Below are 19,483 nucleotides of genomic sequence, written 5' to 3'. Positions count from 1 at the left end.
ACTGACGAGCTGAGGCTTTGCATTACCTCAGTTGGCCTTTAAGGATAATTGAAAATGAAGGTGCTACACTAGGTAAAGAGTCGATGAACTCATTGCTTACAAGGAGCTGCTAGAGTTTGGAACTTAGACCCCAAGTGGGAGAATTGTTAGAGTTTGTGGTCTTAGTTCCTTTGTCCCACATCGCTTGGTTTGTAAAAACTTGTCTCATTAGTGTTATATATAGAGACACCTTGTAAGCTTTTATATGTGCAAGTAATAAAAAGTTCTCTTAGTGTAGTCGTGTATGTAGGCACATACATTGTGTGTTGAACCACATTAAACTTTGTGTTTTCTCTCTTATCCTTATTTCTTTCTCTTCTTATTGCTCTGTACTAACAATGACAAGTTCAAGCGTAAGATTTCCTGCCTCTTTCACAAAATCTAGATACAACTGATTAATCTTCTTTCATTAGGAGGAATTAGCCAAATGGCGGAGTATTCCATCGTAGTTTCTCTCATCTGCATGCCATGTAAGGTCTTTTACGTCATCTGCATTAGCAAACAAATGATAGGTTGATACCATAACACCTTCATGGCGGGGCCTTTCTTTGTGCTTTTGTCACTACTACACTCATCATCATTCTTCACTTTGTACAGTGATACCCCACACCTGGGGCATTTATGCATTTCTTCAAACTCATGTTTGTACATTATGCAATCATTAGGGAATGGATGAATTTTTTGATACTACATACCTATTAGACATAGTATGTTCTTTGCCTCATAGTAACTTTTTGGCAACGTGTTTTCCTTTGGAAGCATATCCTGCACTACCTTAAGCAATGAAGTGAAGCTTTTGTTACTCCACCCATATCTAGCCTTCACATTAACTAGACTTAACATTGCTGACAATAGTGTCAATGACTTCTTGCACCCCAAATACAAAGGCTTCTTCAAATCACTTTTCAATGTATCATACATGTGAGGTTACTCCTAATAGTGTAAGATTAGGAACTTTGAGGATCACTAGTGAGTTACTAGGTGATATCAGGGAAGGCTAGAAGATTGATCCTTTTCTAAGGACTCAGTTAGAGGCTATAGAGTCGGGAATGGACAGTAGTTTCAATGTTGGATCAGATGGGGTCTGGAGACTTCAAGATAGGGTTTGTGTTCCCAATGTGCTTGAACTTAGGAAGATGATCTTAGAGGAAGGACATAGGAGTAATTTGAGCATACATCCTAGTGCTACCAAGATGTATCAGGATTTGAAGATGATGTTTTGGTGGCCCAACATGAAGAGAAAGGTTAATGAGTTTGTCTATGCGTGCCTAGTCTGTCAGAAAGCTAAGATAGAACAACAGAGACCTTCAGGGAAGTTACAACCTTTAGAGATACCCTAGTGGAAGTGGGACAGTATTTCCATGGATTTTGTGGTAGGACTACCTAGAACCCCTAGAGGTTTAGATTCTATTTGGGTTATTGTTGATAGACTGACTAAGTCTGCTCACTTTATTCCCATTAATATCAGACTTTCCCTGGAGAAGTTGACCTCCATGTATATAAGTGAGGTTGTCAGGTTACATGGTGTGCCATCTAGCATAGTATCTAATCGAGATCCTAGATTTACCTCTAGATTTTGGGAGAGCTTGAACAGAGTGTTGGGGACCAAGCTTAGACTAACTTCAGCCTACCATCCTCAGACTGATGGCCAAACTGAACGGACCATTCAGTCATTGAAGGACCTTTTAAGAGCGTGTGTCTTAGAGTAGAAGGAAAGCTGGGAGAGTTTTCTTCCATTGATAGAGTTCACTTATAACAATAGTTTTCACTCTACCATTGGCATGGATCCCTATGAAGCTTTGTATGGTAGAAGGTGTAGGGCACCCTTATGTTGGCTAGAGCCCAGAGAAGGCCTTACCTTAGGACCTAAAGTGGTACAACAAACCACCGAGAAAGTCAAGTTAATCCAGGAAAGGATGAGGACTGCTCAGAGTAGGCAGAAAAGTTATCATGATAAGAGGAGGAAAGATCTGGAATTTGAGGTTGGTGATCATGTATTCTTGAGAGTCACTTCGTGGACTGGGGTTGGTCGAGCATTGAAATCCCAAAAACTCACACCTCGCTTTATCGGTCCTTTCCAAATTCTTAAGAGAGCTGGTCTTATGGCATACCAAATTGCATTACCCCCGTCTCTTTCTAATCTTCACAATGTCTTTCATGTGTCTCAACTCCGTAAGTATATCCATGATCCATCTGGAGAAGATGCCACATAGGAATTAGAAAGTCAAATGCGAGAAGCTACATGAAGCTGTCTCGGTAAAAATGCTTCCCATCCTTCGTTAACCATTGGATCTTCTCGAAATTTGGTCTGGAGGTTCATAGGACATATGTCCATGATCTGACCATTGCGATCTTTGGTACAATGTCTAGCGTGTGAGGAACGCTTCCTTTCCCGCGAGCAGAAGCACTTGAGTGTTTCAGCCTTTGCTTTTCGTGTAGCCTTGGAAAAATGCCATTTCTTTCTCCTTCTTTCTTCCAAAACCATTTCCAACGTTCCAAGCTCTTTCTCCATCACCCACAGCCACCAGTAGCCACCACAAACCGCCATTGTTCTCCATTGAAACCCCACACCGAGAGGAACCCTTCAACCGAAGCGGAATCTTCCAACTTAGCTCGCGATTTTGGTAGAGAACGAAACCCTAATCTGACCTTTCGTTTTCCTTCGAGGTAACCATGGTTCTACTCTTGTTTCTTGTTAGTTTCATCTTACCTTTGCATCATTTCTGAGTTTGGAAACCGTCATTGCATGTTTTACGCTTCCTCTGAAAAACCCTAGAGCAAAGAGACTTTGTAAATGTTAGCTTTTCATGAAATGGGTGTTATGTTCGTGACCTTCACTGAACCCCGATCGCATTGGCGTGATTGGAATTTCAAAATGATGTTCCTTTTCTAAAACCCAAAACGCCCTTTAGCCTTTACGTTCTGACAAGGGTTTTGACTCAGAATATTGTCACTAGCTTTATTTTTGAAATCCATATTAAGTATCCTTCGTTTTGGTATGGTAGAGGCTTACATGGAATCAACGAGCGGGGACGAAAATGAAATCTCCAAGTGACGTGACGAGGGACCCGCGGGTAGCTTACAATAGGTGAGGGGAGTTTATTATAAAATTTACCGTTTTAACACCATAGTTAAGGTCAGAAAACTTAGCTATGGGAATAACTGCCTGTCCCTATTGCATGCTGATTTTTCCTTTATAGAAAATGATGTTTTTAACTAATGGGATGCGATATATATATATTTATTGTGATGAATGAAATTGTTGTCTTTATTTTATTTGTGTTGTTTGAAGACCTGGGGAATGCGAATCTCAGGCATGAAAGAAATATGTATGAGCGGAATGCGATTTATTGTTGATGTTGTTATTGAGGATTTAAATTGATATGTGGTGATATTGATAATTATGATGATATTGATTTGAGATGACGTTGCTAATAAAGACCATGTCAACATGAATTAATGTTATCGTTGATGATTATGTGAATATGAAATAAGATTGTTGTTGTTGTTGTTGATAATGTCATTGAGACGAGATGATGTATATGTTGAGAATGATATGAAAATGGAATGTTGATTGATGTTGAAAATGCATTGGCATGTGCAAGTTTTGTATGTTCATGGGGGGGTGCTTTGACCTTGTCGGACGGTCCATTCGTGGGAGACTAGAGTGGTTAAAGAATCTAAGCATTCGCTATGAGGATGCTTAGGTGCTTTAATTTGTCCATGGTCATTGCACTTGATGGTGCCCATGTTCGATACGTTGGATGTTGTGTATGTTCGTGGGGGGCGAAGTGCACTGACCTTGTCGGATGGCCCATTCGTGGGGGAGAAGCGTGGTTAAAGAATCTAAGCATTTTTTAGGGGATGCTTAGGTGCTTTAATTGGTCCATGGTCTTTGGCACTTGCTTGTGGCCACGTTCATACGTCGTATGTAGTGTATGTTTATGTGGGGGAAGTGCATTGACCTTGTCGGATGATCCATTTGTGGGGACAAGCGTGGTTAAAGAATCTAAGCATTTCTGAGGGGATGCTTAGGGGCTTTAATTGGTCCATGGTCTTTGGCACTTGCTTGTGGCCATGTTCATACCTCATACGACACATGAAATAGAATAACTGTGGTAGAGTGTACTTTGTACTAAGGGGGTGTGTCACCTAGTAGGGAACTCCTTTGGGCCCTAGGCAGATCACCTCATATGACATAGGAAATAGAATAATTGTGGCAGAGTGTACTTTGTACTAGGGGGGTGTCACCTAGTAGGGAAATCCTTTGGGCCCCAGGCTGATCACCTATGGGGGGGCAGTTACGTGCACAACCGGGTGGTCTCGACGAACTCTGCATGGTTTCCTAAGTGAGAGTGTCGTGTGGACATGCTTAGGCTATTTCCTGGGATTTGGTTGTTGGTACGTACCACATTGCATCTGAGAGTTGAGTCAGGTGCATGCATCATTCTGTGCAGTCTTGATTTGATCCATGGATGGATGATGAGTAATTGTTGAATATGGATGATGAATAATTGTTGGATGTGAGTGTCAAATAATGAATGTTGTGTAAGCTCATAATGTTTGCCTATGTTTCTTGCTAATTGTGGTTATTTGGAATTGGTATTGGTTCTTTTTATAATAAACTCACCCTTGCAATTTTGTATCGTGTGGTTGATACCTGTGATGATCACGACCATTGTTCGTGGGAGCAGAATGACAGTAGCAGGATGCAGGGAGTAAGATTCTGGTGAGAAGCCGCCGAGCCGACGTGACGACGTTGGCATTATTTTGGGAGAGAGTTGTATTTTGTTTATCAACTCCTCCATTGTTGGGTTATAAGTCATTTTGTTGAATCAAAGATGTAAACTTCAGATTTTACTTATATGCATGAACAAATTTTAGTTTTCCATCATGTGGATGGCGTGTACTAAGATATATATATTCACCTAAGTAAATGTGTATGTTTTAGCAAATGTATGTTGGGACAAAATTACTTCTATTTTCATAAGCAAATTAAGGGAGTTTTTTTTATAAAAATTGAAATTATCGCATATTAGAGTGTTGATATTCGTAACGACGAGGCAGGTCATTACATACTTCACCCTTCACCGAGGTTGAAATTAAAGAAGTCATGTGGGATTGTGATGGAAACAAAAGTTTGGGTCTGGATGGATACACTTTTAAATTCATCAAACACTTTTGGGATATTCTCAAAGGGGACTTTTGTATGGTTTTGAGGGAGTTTCATGCTAATGGAAAAATTCCAAGAGGTACAAATGCATCATTTATAGCACTCATACCAAAAAAATTAAAGTCCACAAGGTCTTAAAGATTTTAGATCCATCTCCCTCATTGGATGCATTTACAAAATTATTCCAAAGGTTCTATCAAAGAGGATGAGAAGGATTCTTGACAAAGTTATTGATGAAAGACAATTGACTTTCATGGGGGAAGAAATATTCTTGATGGGGTGATGATAGCAAATGAAATTGTTGATGGTGTAAAAAGAAGGAAGAAGCCTACATTCATCTTTAAGGTGGACTTTGAGAAGGCTTATGATTTCGATGAGATGAGATTTCTTATATTATATGATGAGAAGAATGAGCTTAAGTGAGAAATGGATTACTTGGATGAGATGTTGTGTTGAGTCTATCACAACCTCATTCTTGGTCAATGGCTCCCCTACAAAGGAATTCTCGGTGGAAAAAAGGGACTTACAAGAGAGGCGAAAACAAAGGAAATCTTCGAAGGTATACACGTAGGAGGAGGTGAATTGAAAATTTATATTTAACAAATCACGAATGACACCCTTTTCTTTGGGGAACCATCCATGAGAAACATTTGGACCTTAAAGAGCATTCTAAGGTGCTTTGAAATTGCCTTCGATATGAAGATCAACTTTTTAAAGTAGCATTGGAGTTCTTGGATTGGAAGAGAGTTTGTTGCCAAGATTAGCTATGATCTTGAATTGTAGAATTATGACCATTCCTTTCAAATATATTTATAACAATGAATAAAATTGAATTTGTGGTTGAACAAAAGTGTGTGAGTTATCGTAAATCCCTTGACGTTGTCTTCAATTTTTACGGATGAAAAATTATTAGAAGAATATTTTTAGGTAATCATATACATTAAAAGGTAATATTTATAATATAAGAAGTGTAAATTCTGATTATATTTTTTAAAAAAAATATTAGAGTGGAAAATTGATGATTACAATTTAATTATATTAAAAAATAAAAACTACATGCTAAATGTATGTAAACATTTTTTAAAATTTTAGAATGGTAAATTTATGATAAGACAATCATATTTATTTTGAATCAAATAATTCAAGGTTTTTTTCCTTGAATACACCATCTCTCTCCTGTTTTTTTTCCAATGTACACCACTTTGTAATTTAATTCCCAACCTACACTACTTTGGACTTTGTGTTTTGATTCACGCCACTTTGTAAATGAACGTGGCCAAAGAGATCAATTGCAAACTCAAATGAATGTGAATACACTTTTTCTCCTTTTTTTTAAATTTAAAATATTATAAAATATAAATATTATATTATATAAAGAAAAATTAAAAAAATGGATAAAATTAGAGTACAATTTTTTAGTTACGTTGCATGTAATTTTGTAGTTAAATTTATGTGTTGTTGATATTTTTTAGTTACATGAATATCCGTGCGAATAAGCCAAGTGCAGCTGAATGACTTGATCAATTACCCAAACAAAATTTGGTACAATGCTTCGATGAGGGGAAATGTTGGGGACATATGATTACCAATTTGTCTGAGAGTCTATTAATTCCATGTTAAAAAACACAAGACATTTGCCGGTGTCATCGTTGGTTGAGGAAATGTATTTCAAGACTGCACAACTCTTTGCTATCAGAGGTCGACAAACTCAGGCAATGATCAACTCCAGCTCATAGTATTCTGAAGTCATCTCTGATGCAATGAATAACGGTCAACAGGAATCTAATACACGCATTGTAAATGAATTCGACAAACACAATCACACTTTTATTATAATAGAGACTCAATCCCCACTTCAAACACCCAGACCACCTAGAAGGTTTAGAGTAATGTTACAATCCCAAAAGTGTGATTGTGGTGAATATCAGACGAAACACTTATCGTGTTCTCACGTCATGGATGCCTATAAATTTGTCAATCTTGATCCCATGAACTATGTGTCGATGCTATTCACTTTACAACACATTTTGTACGTTTATGAGAACTCTTTTGGTTTACTGCCACACGAATCAATGTGGCAAGAATATGAATGAGATCAGTGGGGTCTTGATCCAATGAGAAAGAGGACTGTAAAGGGTCGTCCCGTTTCAACTCGCATTCCTACTGAGATGGACGAAGAAGAAAATAAATGGGAAAGTAGAAAAAAATGTGAAATTTGTCGGCAACATGGTCATAACAGAAACAATTGTCCTAGCATATCTTGATCTTAAGTTTGTCTTTAGCCAAGTGTTATTGTTTAAGTATTTTATTGATAATGCAATATAATGTTCTTCTATAAATAAATTGTTAAACAACAAGTTTTATCATTTTTAATTAAATCTAATGACATAAACAAACTAATTATATTTAGTAATATAATTTTATTAAAAATAATTATATTAGAAAATTCATATTTTAAATAAAAATATTCACCTAAAAAATATGTTAAGTAAATTAAATAATAAAACAAAAATAATTATATTTAATAATATCATTTTCTTTAAAAAAATTATAAAATTTAATTTAACAAATAACTAATTTTAAAACCAATTAAAAAAATTATATAATATAATATTTATATTTTATAATATTTTAAATTAAAAAAAACAAAAAGGAGAAAGAGTATATTCATGTCATTTGAGTTTGTAGTTGTCTGATTTCTTTGACCACGTTGTGTGAATTAAAGCACAAAGTTCAAAGTAGTGTAGATTGGAAATTAAATTACAAAGTGATGTATATTTAGGGGTGGGAATAGGTCAGACCAGGTTTTGAAAGGCCTAAGCCTAGCCTACGATGAATTTTTGAGGCTTGAGCCTGGCCTATATAGCCTATCAAAGACTTTTATTTTGGCTCAGCCTGACCTTTTTAAAAGCCTAGCCTGACCTGATAGCCAATAAAAACAATGAAAAATATAAAAGGGCACATGACTCACACCTAAATTGTAATTAAAGTCTTACTTGATTATAGGGATAGAAGTTATGGAGTAGTAATGTGTAATCAAAGTCTGATAGTTTTTTTTAAAAATTAATTGTACCCAAAAAATAATATAAGTATATATATATATATATATATAGGCCAGCCTATTTTCTAATAAGCCTAAGTCTGATCTATTTAATTTAATAGGCTTTTAAAAAAGTCTGAGAGGCCAGTTCAGACCAGACTTTATGTAGGTCAGGTCGTAGGCCCCTGTAGGCCGGCCTGACCTATTCCCACCCCTATGTATATTGAGAAAAAATAGGAGAGAGAGTGTATTCACGAAAAAAACCATAATTCAACAATTAAAGTTATTATAAAAAATTACATAAATTTAAAACATTAATATGTGATGCCTAAATGTCTTTTTTTTAAAATGTACGAACTAATTCTGGATTAAATTAAATAAGGGACCAAAATTTTATATGTAAAAGTGTTTCTAAATTTTTATTAATTGCTAAATTTTAGCCTTTTTTTTGGTATCAATTAATTGAAATAAATTTAACATAATTCTTAATATTTCTTAGTTTTTCATGTCAAAATTTAATACAAAACGTTTGCAGATTGATTTTTATAATTTGAACTTATTTTTGTGTCAAAACATAAAGGGTCATAATCATAATTGTAGCAGTTTTTTTTTTTTTTTTTATATTTCTCATATTGGAAGTTTGTCAAAGTTTTGAATAGGCACAACTCAATCCATTGTAATTAAAAAATAAATAAATTTGAATTGAAATATATAAATATAATTATAAATAAAATGTATGATATACATTTAAATAAACGTATTATATCGTATCTTTATATTATAATGATAAAATAAAATAATTATATTAATACAAAAGTTCTATAATTGACAAAAATTATTTTGGTAATAAATATATATCAGTGAAATTTAATTTTTTTGTTAATTTTTGTTAATAATAAAAATATTTCATATCTTTTCTGATGAAAACTTATTAACAAAATATTATTGTTAATAATATAGATAACTCAAATGTTATTTATTGAGAAATATTTTAAAAATTAAACCAAGTATTATTACTATTTATTATTTTCTGACGCATTTTTATCTACTTTTTAAATATTTATTAGCATTTTATTTCTTTATTTGTATGTTTTTCAATATTGATGTGTTGTTTCAAATTGACATAAAAGTGTAACATAAGATTGAAACTTTGACACCTTTCACATAAACAACTATACTGCAACAAAGATTTTCATTTTGTTAAACTTCAAAATATAATTCATTATATTTTCCAGCATATAGCATCTTATATTAACTATACATTACATTATTATCAATATTAATCATGTAAAATTGTTATAAATATAAAATTATTTAACTTAATTGGTCAATAATTTATTATCAACTTTAATATATTAAATTATTTTTATCAGATGTTTGGACATAATTGAAGAATTAAGGATACGTTTTAACAATGTATAGTAATTTACAAAAAACAAAATAGGTTTAAATAATGATGAGAGACTTATTTCTAACATCAATACATGCTTTGTTACATAATAACTCAATTGTTTTCTTATGTTATCTTTTTATTTATTACATTGACTTATTTTTGGAACGTTTTATTTATTATATGTTACAATAAATAATTAAAAAACACCTACATTTTTTAGGACAATCCTTTCTTATATAAAAAAAATTACATAAAAAATCATCCTATACATACACAAACAAACTATTAACATCATGCATCGCACAGGTGAAAAACTAGTGATTTTAACCATCACTTTTAATCAAAAACTATAAAAGTTAATCAACCACGAATAAAGGAGGCGTTAAAATTTAAAAATCAAATCGTAATTAAATGAAGAATGATATTTTATGAATGATCTCATTAAATAAAATAAAATAAGTTAAAATTTGCTTATTTTTTAGATGAAGTAATTTTTTAACCACCACTATACATACACAAACAAACTATTAACACTGTGCATCGCATGAGTGAAAAACTAGTGATTTTAACGACCACTATTAATCAAAAACTATAAGCTAATCAACCACGAATAAAAGAGGTGTTAAAACTTAAAAATCAAACCACAATTAAATACAGAATGATATTTTAGGAATGATCTCATTAAAGAAAATAAAATTAGTTGAAATTTGCTTATTTTTTAGACTAAGTTTCAAGTTATTTTGTTTCTTATTTTCATCGAATGAAAGAATAAATAGAAAGCATATGTTCTACACTCTTTTCATCTTGGGTGGTTATTTTGGTGGGACAAAGGTTGTAGAATATGCACCGAGAGAGGAGGAGGCTTTCTTTATAGTGTTATAATTTTTAAATGATAAAATATATTTTTAGTTATTGTACTTTCACTAAATTGATATTAGTTCACCTATTTTAACTTTGATCAATTTGGTCCTTGAATTTTAAAAAAATAATGATTTTCATCTCTCATTATAGATAGCTTTCATTGTGATGAGGACAAACATCACTATTTTTTGTAAATTTCAGGGTCAAATTGATCAAAATTGAACTTTAGACTAAAACTAAGTTTTACCAAAAATATAGAGACTAAAAACATATTATATTCATTTTTATATAATATTGACATTTTTTTTATGGTTAGTGAAAGCTAAAAATCACCATTATGTTAATAGGGCTATTAATGGGTAAGACTAACTTGTGAACCTAACCTAACCCAATTAGTTTGGTTCTGATTTTTTTGAAAGTTCAGATCAAATTTGACCCAACCCAATCAACCTAGATCAATGTATAAGTCAAAAGTAACATGTTTTTTTTTTTTAACATGACCTAACCCATAACATATAATTAAAATATTAAATACGAAACCAGTTAATTTTTAGTTAACATAGTTTATTAAATTAAATCATTCATGATTTTTTTTCTTTTTTAAGTTGTAGTTTTTATCTTTATCTTGATTTTGTTTATGTTTTCTTATGCTAATATAGTATTTTTTTCATCTAAAATAAAAAAATTATATTAGCATTGAAATCATTATTTCTATTAGCCAAATATTGTCACAACTTTGTCTCTTTTAAGTATATTTAATCATTATGAATTCACAAAGCTTTAGGCAAAAAGTAAATTATTGTTCTAAATTTTTTTATTTTTACAAAATAAAAAATCATTTTTAAATGTTCAGACCCAATCATCCAAATCAACCCAATCCGTTTGTGACTGCCTTGGTTTGGATTTTGTTTGTTATTAAAATTACATAAATCCGATCAAACACACCTGTAAAATTTTAAACAGGTTGGATAATGAGTTTAGTCAAACCCGAGAACCTATATGTTAATAATTTGTGTGAAAATAATTCAAAAAAATAAAATATTATTTTGTGGTGCATTATGTTAAAATTATTAACGATGTTAATTTTAAACTAATAGAAGAATATTTTGACACACTTTAAACATATAAAGAGTTAAATTGAATATAAAAATAATGCTCATATATATTGTATGTGTAAAAGTGTTTTACACATACAATAAATCACATTTTTGTATTTTGCCACGTCACACAATAATCTGGCAGTGGTGGAACAAGCAACAGCATGAGGAGGCTTTTGTGAGACCATTAATATTCAAACCTTGCAGCATTATTGTGAAAAGGTGGGAGGAGTATATGAGTACTACTACAAAGGTGATTTACTCACAAGGCTGTCACGAAGAAGGAAGTTGTGATAAGTTGGAGGCCTCCATTTCAGAGTTGGGTGGCACTCAATACAGATGGGCCTGTTAGATGGAATGATGGGTTGGCTGGTTGTGGTGGATTATTGAGAGATAGTAGTGGTGCTTGGATTTGCGGGTTTGCAATGAAAATTGGAAGAGCTTCTGCGATTGTGGCCGAGATTTGGGGAGTCTTTGAAGGTTTGAAGCTTGCTAGAGAGAAGGGTTACCGATATGTGGAGGTTTAAGTTGATTCTGATGTGGTGGTTAAGGTATTGTCAGGAAGCAAGAACGATAATACTGTTGGTCCGGGTTTGATTCAAGGGATTAAATCTCTTCTGAGTGTGGATTCGAGAGTCAGAATTTTTCATGTTTATTGAGAAAGAAACTCTTGTGCGGATGATTTAGCTAATTTGGCACATAAGTTAGAGGATGACTTTGTGATATATGACTATATGAGCAATCCCCTTTATGTTTGAGGCAATTGCTGTTAGCTAATGCTCTTGGAGTGACTACACGATTTATTTTGATGTAATTTCTTTCTTTGGGTCTTTGGCCCTTTGATATTAAAAAAACAATAATCCTATTAACCGTTAATCAGTCCTAAAACGGATATTACCACGCCAATAAAATAAAATTACAAACATGTAAAATCCAAAATCAAACAAAAACGGCAGATACAGATTAATCGTATAACTCAGCAACAGGATCTTCGTTTACCCACACCGAGTCACCGACCGATTTAAAAACAAAAACCAATCAATTCACAGTTTCCCACAGCAATAATACCAACAAATTAACAATCTGAACAAAACCATCGAATAATAAAAAAAGAAAATAAAAATCCAAAAATGCCACTTACATTCAGTTAAGCTTCCTCTCCATCATCGTCATTATCTTCTTCTTCTCTACCTTTCGATCCTTTCACTTTGGCGTGACCGAACCATTCCACTCCCTCGCAAAACGGTGTCGTGCCGATCGCGTTCGTTCGGTTAAACTCGCGCGTTCAGAATCCTCCGGAACAACGCTCTTCGCCCAATTCCCTATAATTCACTCCTCTCTCTCTCTCGCTTTCTCTGGTAACCTCCTCGCGACGGTGGCTCTTCCGCATTCCGCCGCCGCCACTGCCATCGCCGTTGCCGCCGCCGGAAAACACTAATCAATAGATGGATGATTCTGCGTTCAAACGAGGCGGTCACTTTAATCGAACTTACTCGTGCTCTTCTCAGAGAGATGTCTGTTACAGGTTCGCTTTCTCTCTCATCATCGCGCTTTCGTTAAATTCGTAGATTCTTTTATTAGGTTAAATAATTCTTGTGTTCTCTTCGATAAATCGCAATCGAATTGTGATCGTGAATTCGTGATTTGTATAATTCTTTTTATATATGTAACAAAATGTCAAAATTCATTGTTAAGTTTTAACCCTTTGTGATGTGGTTGTGATGTGATTACTTAACTAGCATGATAGTATTAATAACTTTCATTATTAAAGGGGAAATTTTATTTTACTTTTATTAATTTTATGAGGGAAATTCGGATTGGTATTAGAGCATTTGATTTGGTACTCTTAGTCACTTTCAACTTTCACGAGTAGGAATTGTTTAAACATTTTAGAGAGATTGTTGCAGAAAAATTAAGATTGAAAGCTACTTTCAGTGATCAGAATTTGCATCTGGTAACGACTGTGTGAGATAGTTTGTCTTTTTCCCCTTCTTAGGAAAAGAGGCGTGTCTGTTTTTCTTTCTTATTAAGCAACGTATTGAAAAAGAGGGTCTGTAATCGTAATTTCGGCCACATTTGGTGCAAATTTTTCCAGAATTTTTTGCCATATTAAGGATTGTGACGATTTGGCAACTGCAATTTAAAACCTTGCTTGTTAGATCGTTTGCATCTTGGTTTCTTCAGAAACTGCATACACCACTGTGAAACTCTCCTTGAATATTAGTGTTCATTACATGTTACTCTTGAGAGTGGTTGGAATTAGAGTTGTTTCTCCTTTATCTTTTCACAAATTGTTGCTACCTGGAGAGTTGTGGACCATTTGAAAATTTGGAGTAGTTTGGAATATAACCTTTTCTTTGAGTTGTAACCTATATGTTGAGGGTTTAAGATGGTATTTGATTGAAATTGACTTTCCATGGGAAAAGAATGGGTTGTTTGCTCTCAATCCCATGGCATTTATAGACAAATACTCAGTAGCTTCTATTTATGTAAGTAATGAATTAACACTTCGATTTTTGAAATAGAAAAACAAAGCAAAAAAGAGTAGGTGTAGTTTGCCTTTGTTATATGAAGTTTACAAACATGTGTTGGGTCATTTAGTGCACACTTGATTCCTCCTTAAGGAAGTTCATTAATTCAAGTCCTGTGTATGGAAAAATTCATTGTCAGGAGAGCTTTATCATGCTGTGGATGTTTTTACTCAAACAAGATTGGTTCCCGTGCAAAATGTCTATGGTCTAGACAATAAAAAGTGAAGTTTGAATGATGGCAAATGATTGAATGTGATTTTCATGGTGTATATGTTTATAAAACATGATAGGAATGAGAGGTTATTTTAATTTATGATCATATTGCCACAAACAGTGTGGCAAAAATTTCTGTTTGTCTTAGAGGGCCAAGCTCTAAACAACGAAACACCTTAAATAGACACGGAGGGGTTGGTTAGATTCCACTTGTAAGTTCTAAGTTTTTTTAGTGATTTCTGTTACTTATTTTCCAAGACTTGATTGATGGATAGATGTTTGACGATTTGGACAGCATGGTAAGTGCTGTAGTTAGAGCTTGTTGAACTTAAAATTGGAAGACGAAAGGCCAAGTCCATTTCCCTTCCATAGCAAACAAGCCGTAGCCTTATCAGACACATGCATATATTTTTAACTTGAAATGTTGAGAACTTGTGATAATAACCAACCACGTCTTCCAATGCATTCTTTACCTTGGTCATTATAATTGTTTATGCTTTGTTATTCTGAGTATGATTTACATGTGATGAATCCAGGTTCTTTATTTTTATTCTGGCAATTACAATACCTCTTCTTTATATATTTGGCAGCTGTGGCACTTGTGGTTATGAGCTGAACCTATCCTCCTCAAACCGGAACACTGCATCCATTGGATCTAAATACGGGAAGTCCATAAAGCGAGGTATTATATCATTCTTCAGCATTGATCTTAGCAGATTTACTCAGGTTGATGAAATTCAGTGTGTGCCCCATTTTGATAAGCACTCATGGGGTTTGTTTCGCCGAAGAACCAAGCTTCTTTGTCGCAAGTGTGGCAACCATATTGGAAATGCATACAATGGTTACACTTCGTCCTTTCCTCTTGTGTCAGACGGAGCAGAATCATCTCCTAGTTCCAAAGTGGTCAATCATACAAAATATGACATTCGCATTTGTGCCTTACAACCTTCATCTTCTGAAGAATCTGGAATCCCCGTGTTTGCTTGAACTACCTGGTAAAAATAGTAATTCCTACACAGCCAAATCCGGTGACAGGGTGGTTAGAAGTTCATTAATATATGCAGATGGTTTGGCTTGTTTTTTGTGCTTTTCCTAATGAAAATGTGACTAATAGTCGTGTGAAAGAGTTGTAAGAATTAAATTAAAAATTATTACAGGTGTGGGATTTTATGAAGTTGACTAAACTGTCAAAACTTCCGAGGTAAAATATTATATTACTTGGAAGAAAAACAAAAACTAAGGGAAAAGAAAAAATAAAATTATTTTTAAATGAATTGTTGGATTAGTGTGGTACGAAGGATGCCTCTTAAAATCGGATTTGCATTTAGTGATATTGACTTAATTGACAAGAAATATTGGTTAGTCATGAATGTTTACCACATACAAAAGTTTTTAGATTAAGCAAGCAATGAAATAGATATTAAGAATCAACGTATATTGCTTGTGGGACAAGAGTTATGGACAAATTAGTAGTTTTGTTCGAAGGTTTAGCTTGAGGTTTTTTTTTTTTTTTATGGGGGGTGGGGGGTGGGGTTGGGTGGTTTTTTGAAATCTCATACTCTCGATGCACATTTTCACATGACTGAACCCTGGAATTTGGCCGTGATAACACATAAGTATTTATTAAGAATTAAAAAAATCCCACCTTATTCTTAAGAATCACAAATGTCAGTCATACTCATATCAGACTTTTTAGGGATTATGATTAATGTTTAACAACCTACGATGTACATATTATATGGTAGTTCCTGTATTCTAAAAATATATGGATATGATATATCTTGAAATGAATAAAAGTTCATATAGGTGCAATTACGAAAATCCAAATTAAGAACATGTTTTCTCTGGACATTACTAAAAACAAAGTGCAAACTATAAAGCATTGTTATCATAAATCACTTATTATGGTCTACAAATAGGAATAATACCAAAAATCACTTTTTATTTTTTGCCTCATTAGGAGATAATACTTTTATGTTTCTATATCATATATGTTTACATTTCAATTATGTAACTAGAAGTTTTCCTAATAAATGGAACAAAAGAGAATTGAATAATATGTTAGTGAAAACTTTAAATCTTTTTTATAAAGATGAAACCTTTTCAAAAATAGCTAAGGTAGAGCACTTGAAAATCAAATTGATCAAAAGATCATCCAACCCAGTTTTAGCCAAGTTTTACAAAATAAGGTTTTTAATCAGAGATCGTCCAAAGATGCTAAAATAGTTTTCTCAAAAATGACTTTAACCAAGAACTTATGCATTCAAGGTGTGCTAAAATGAACTCAATAGAGAATAAGTTAAATTTTTAAAGAGAGTATAAACACTTGATTTATAGAGGTTCACACAAACTCTTGAGTTATGTCCAGTTTTCCTTGAAAGGTTTCACTGATTAAAGTGATTACAAAGCTAGTATTCTATCCTTTCACTTATAGCTTACACAAGTATTCTCACATGGGTCACTTTTGGCACATCCTCAATCTCCCATTGAGATTGATAAAGAATCACTTAGTGTTTTGATCAAGAATACAAAAGGATACCAAGGAAGGGGGCAAAAGGGTCTTTTTCTTGATTTTTCTAGACCTCAGCTCGCCCAGGCTAGCAAGGGCCATGGAATTACCTCCTGGCTAAGCAACCAGCTCGCCTATTTCCCTATAAATAGGCATGATGGGGGGTGTTTTAAAGGGTTCCAAGGGTCAACACTTGAGAGAATTGAGAGAAAAGAAGAAGAAAGAAGAGGAAACGAAGCTGAGGCGTTATCGAATCGCGACCGTGGTCATTCCCTACATCATTTTCTTGTCTTGTGTTCTTCGTGCAACAGTTGGTTAGTTTTTTTTCAAGAGTTGAATGTAATCTATGTACCCTTAGGGGTTCCCTCTGTTATTATATTCATCTTCTCCATTTATCATCGGTGATCTCATTTTTATTTGTAAAGTTTAATCCTAACCGATCACTAGTGCCGCAAAATTGTCTTTAAAAGAGATTGAAAGTTAATAAACAAAACCAAGATAAAAACCAACTCATAACTAACTTCATTTAATCAAATATCACTTGAGATCGTTTCAAGGTCCAATGCCTTAATGATTCTCTCCGCTTTTCAAAATTTAAAACATCGTTTCAAGGTCTAACGCCTTAAACGACTCTTTGTTCACAATTAAAATGAATCTTTCAAAAGCATAAAACCAACTCAACACACAAACTTTCAGACTTAAAGAACTACGTAGATCTAAATTCCTCCTCTCACCTGAGGATACGTAGGAGCAAGGACAGCCCCCTTGTCGACCCCAAAAAATATAAAGAAATATAAAAAAGGAAAATAAATAATTTTGAAGTCACGTTGCGCACACTCGATTAAAGGTTGTCGTCCTTTGTGACCGGTGCGTGGGGTGCTAATACCTCCCCTATGCGCAAACAACTCCCGAACCCTTATTTTCAAAATTCGCAGACCTTTTTTTGGTTTTTCTAATGTTTTCCTCGAATAAACGTTGGTGGTGACACCTGCGCGTTTTCTTTTTAGAAGACGCACTTTTGCTTTTTTGTCGCACTCCTGTCGTAGGGTAGGTTGCGACAGATGGCGACTCCATTGAGGACTTGTTAGAGAGTTAAGCCATTTGACCAGTGTGCATTTTTTATCGTGACTTTTTCTTTATTTATGTTCCCTTTTCTTTTTTATCGTTTGTTTTGTCTGTATTAGTATATATCCTTTGTCGTGTTGTTGCCTCTTGGTGTGTATCTGTGCACCTATTACTTTTGTTGTTAGAAATAATATGTAATATTGAACCCTAGGATATAAGACATGTCCTATACTTAGGTTGCTCTATTCACACATGATACCTACACTTTTTCACACACCTTTAGATGTTGGGCCCTATACCCTGGTCTGTGTGAGCCTTAGGGAATGGAGGTTGATCTGTGGTCATTCTGGGTCTCCGACTAGCTTGATAACAGTGAAGTCTCATCTAGAGTTTTCCTCTTTTGGTGATGTATTGTCGCTGATAGTACCTATCGCCATAATGTATTACCTAAGAGGATGATATCTCTAGAAGCCAGTAAAGTTACATGAAACCACCCTTGGGAGTTGTCACTAGAAGGGGACTTTTGGATCCTTTCCATTAGGTTCCTGAATTAGGGGAACAAAACAAACTCACTGTGGCTTGTTCCTTGATCGCTTCACACATCTCTTCATGGCATCATAATGGACATATCATTCCTACATTTATCATTTATCATTTATCATATTCATGCATTACATTTGCATAAGTCATTGCATTATCATACATCTTCACTTAGCATGCTTTTGTTCTGCCAATTGCATACATTCTTCGTTCATATGTTATGTTCACTCATGCATGATCCTGACACATATTTGCTCATGTCTTGCATTTTCCTAAAAAAAAAACACAAAAAAAAGAACAAAAAGAAAGTCACAATGAAGTATGAAAGTTTACACCACATTCTTAGTTACATGTGTTGGGTACCATGATGATAGCTATAAATAGACCATGTTGGGATTATACACTCATTTCTCTTGAAAAATGATTGAAGATCACGTGAACATGGTGCCTAATGCATTGTTAACTAGGAAATGGTGGTTCTTTGGGCGTCTCGTGTCAATCTCATAATTACATTTGTCATGCATAGCATAAGTGTGCCCTAATCATTCTTTTCTATGATAGGTTGTCGAAGTTGACAATCAAAATATCTATTCCTTGGATTATGAGGTTGAATCAAGCACATGCTTTTAAGAAAAGGTTTTCATCAAGTCAAGGTCAAGTATGAAAGTAACCAGCTTGCAAAAGTTGGGGTAGAAGATGGATCGAGTTTACATAGCTTCTTTGGCTACTACCAACACATGATTGAGCTAAATAATTTACAAAATTAGGGACTGTTGATGTCCATGTTTTATTTCTAGTTGCACTTTGACCCTTACAAGATGTAATGAACCATGTTGTTTTAATGAAAATCTGAATTGATTCGACCCCATGTTCTACTGAATGTCCTGTGTAAGAATTGCAATACTTCAACAATGTATCATTCACATACATCCATGCTTATTTCTCTTTTCACATTGGTTGCATTGCTCATCACATTCTTTCCTTGGAATTAGAACTGTAATCATTGTAATCAAAAGGAAATA

General features: G+C 34.0%; 1 protein-coding gene across 1 annotated transcript; it reads left to right on the top strand.

The window, feature by feature from the left end:
* The first annotated feature begins 12,577 nt into the window (after positions 1-12,577).
* Positions 12,578-15,617, top strand: LOC114383474 (uncharacterized protein At4g08330, chloroplastic-like). Its single transcript, XM_028343157.1, has 2 exons — positions 12,578-13,128; positions 14,938-15,617. The coding sequence occupies exons 1-2, from the start codon at positions 13,049-13,051 to the stop codon at positions 15,332-15,334; spliced, it is 477 nt and encodes a 158-aa protein (XP_028198958.1). The 5' UTR covers positions 12,578-13,048; the 3' UTR covers positions 15,335-15,617.
* Positions 15,618-19,483: the final 3,866 nt, after the last annotated feature.

The sequence above is a fragment of the Glycine soja genome, chromosome 14 (genome assembly GCF_004193775.1).
Source record: "Glycine soja cultivar W05 chromosome 14, ASM419377v2, whole genome shotgun sequence".
NCBI classification, from domain to species: Eukaryota; Viridiplantae; Streptophyta; class Magnoliopsida; order Fabales; family Fabaceae; genus Glycine; species Glycine soja.
This window is presented reverse-complemented; position numbering and strand designations above follow the sequence as displayed.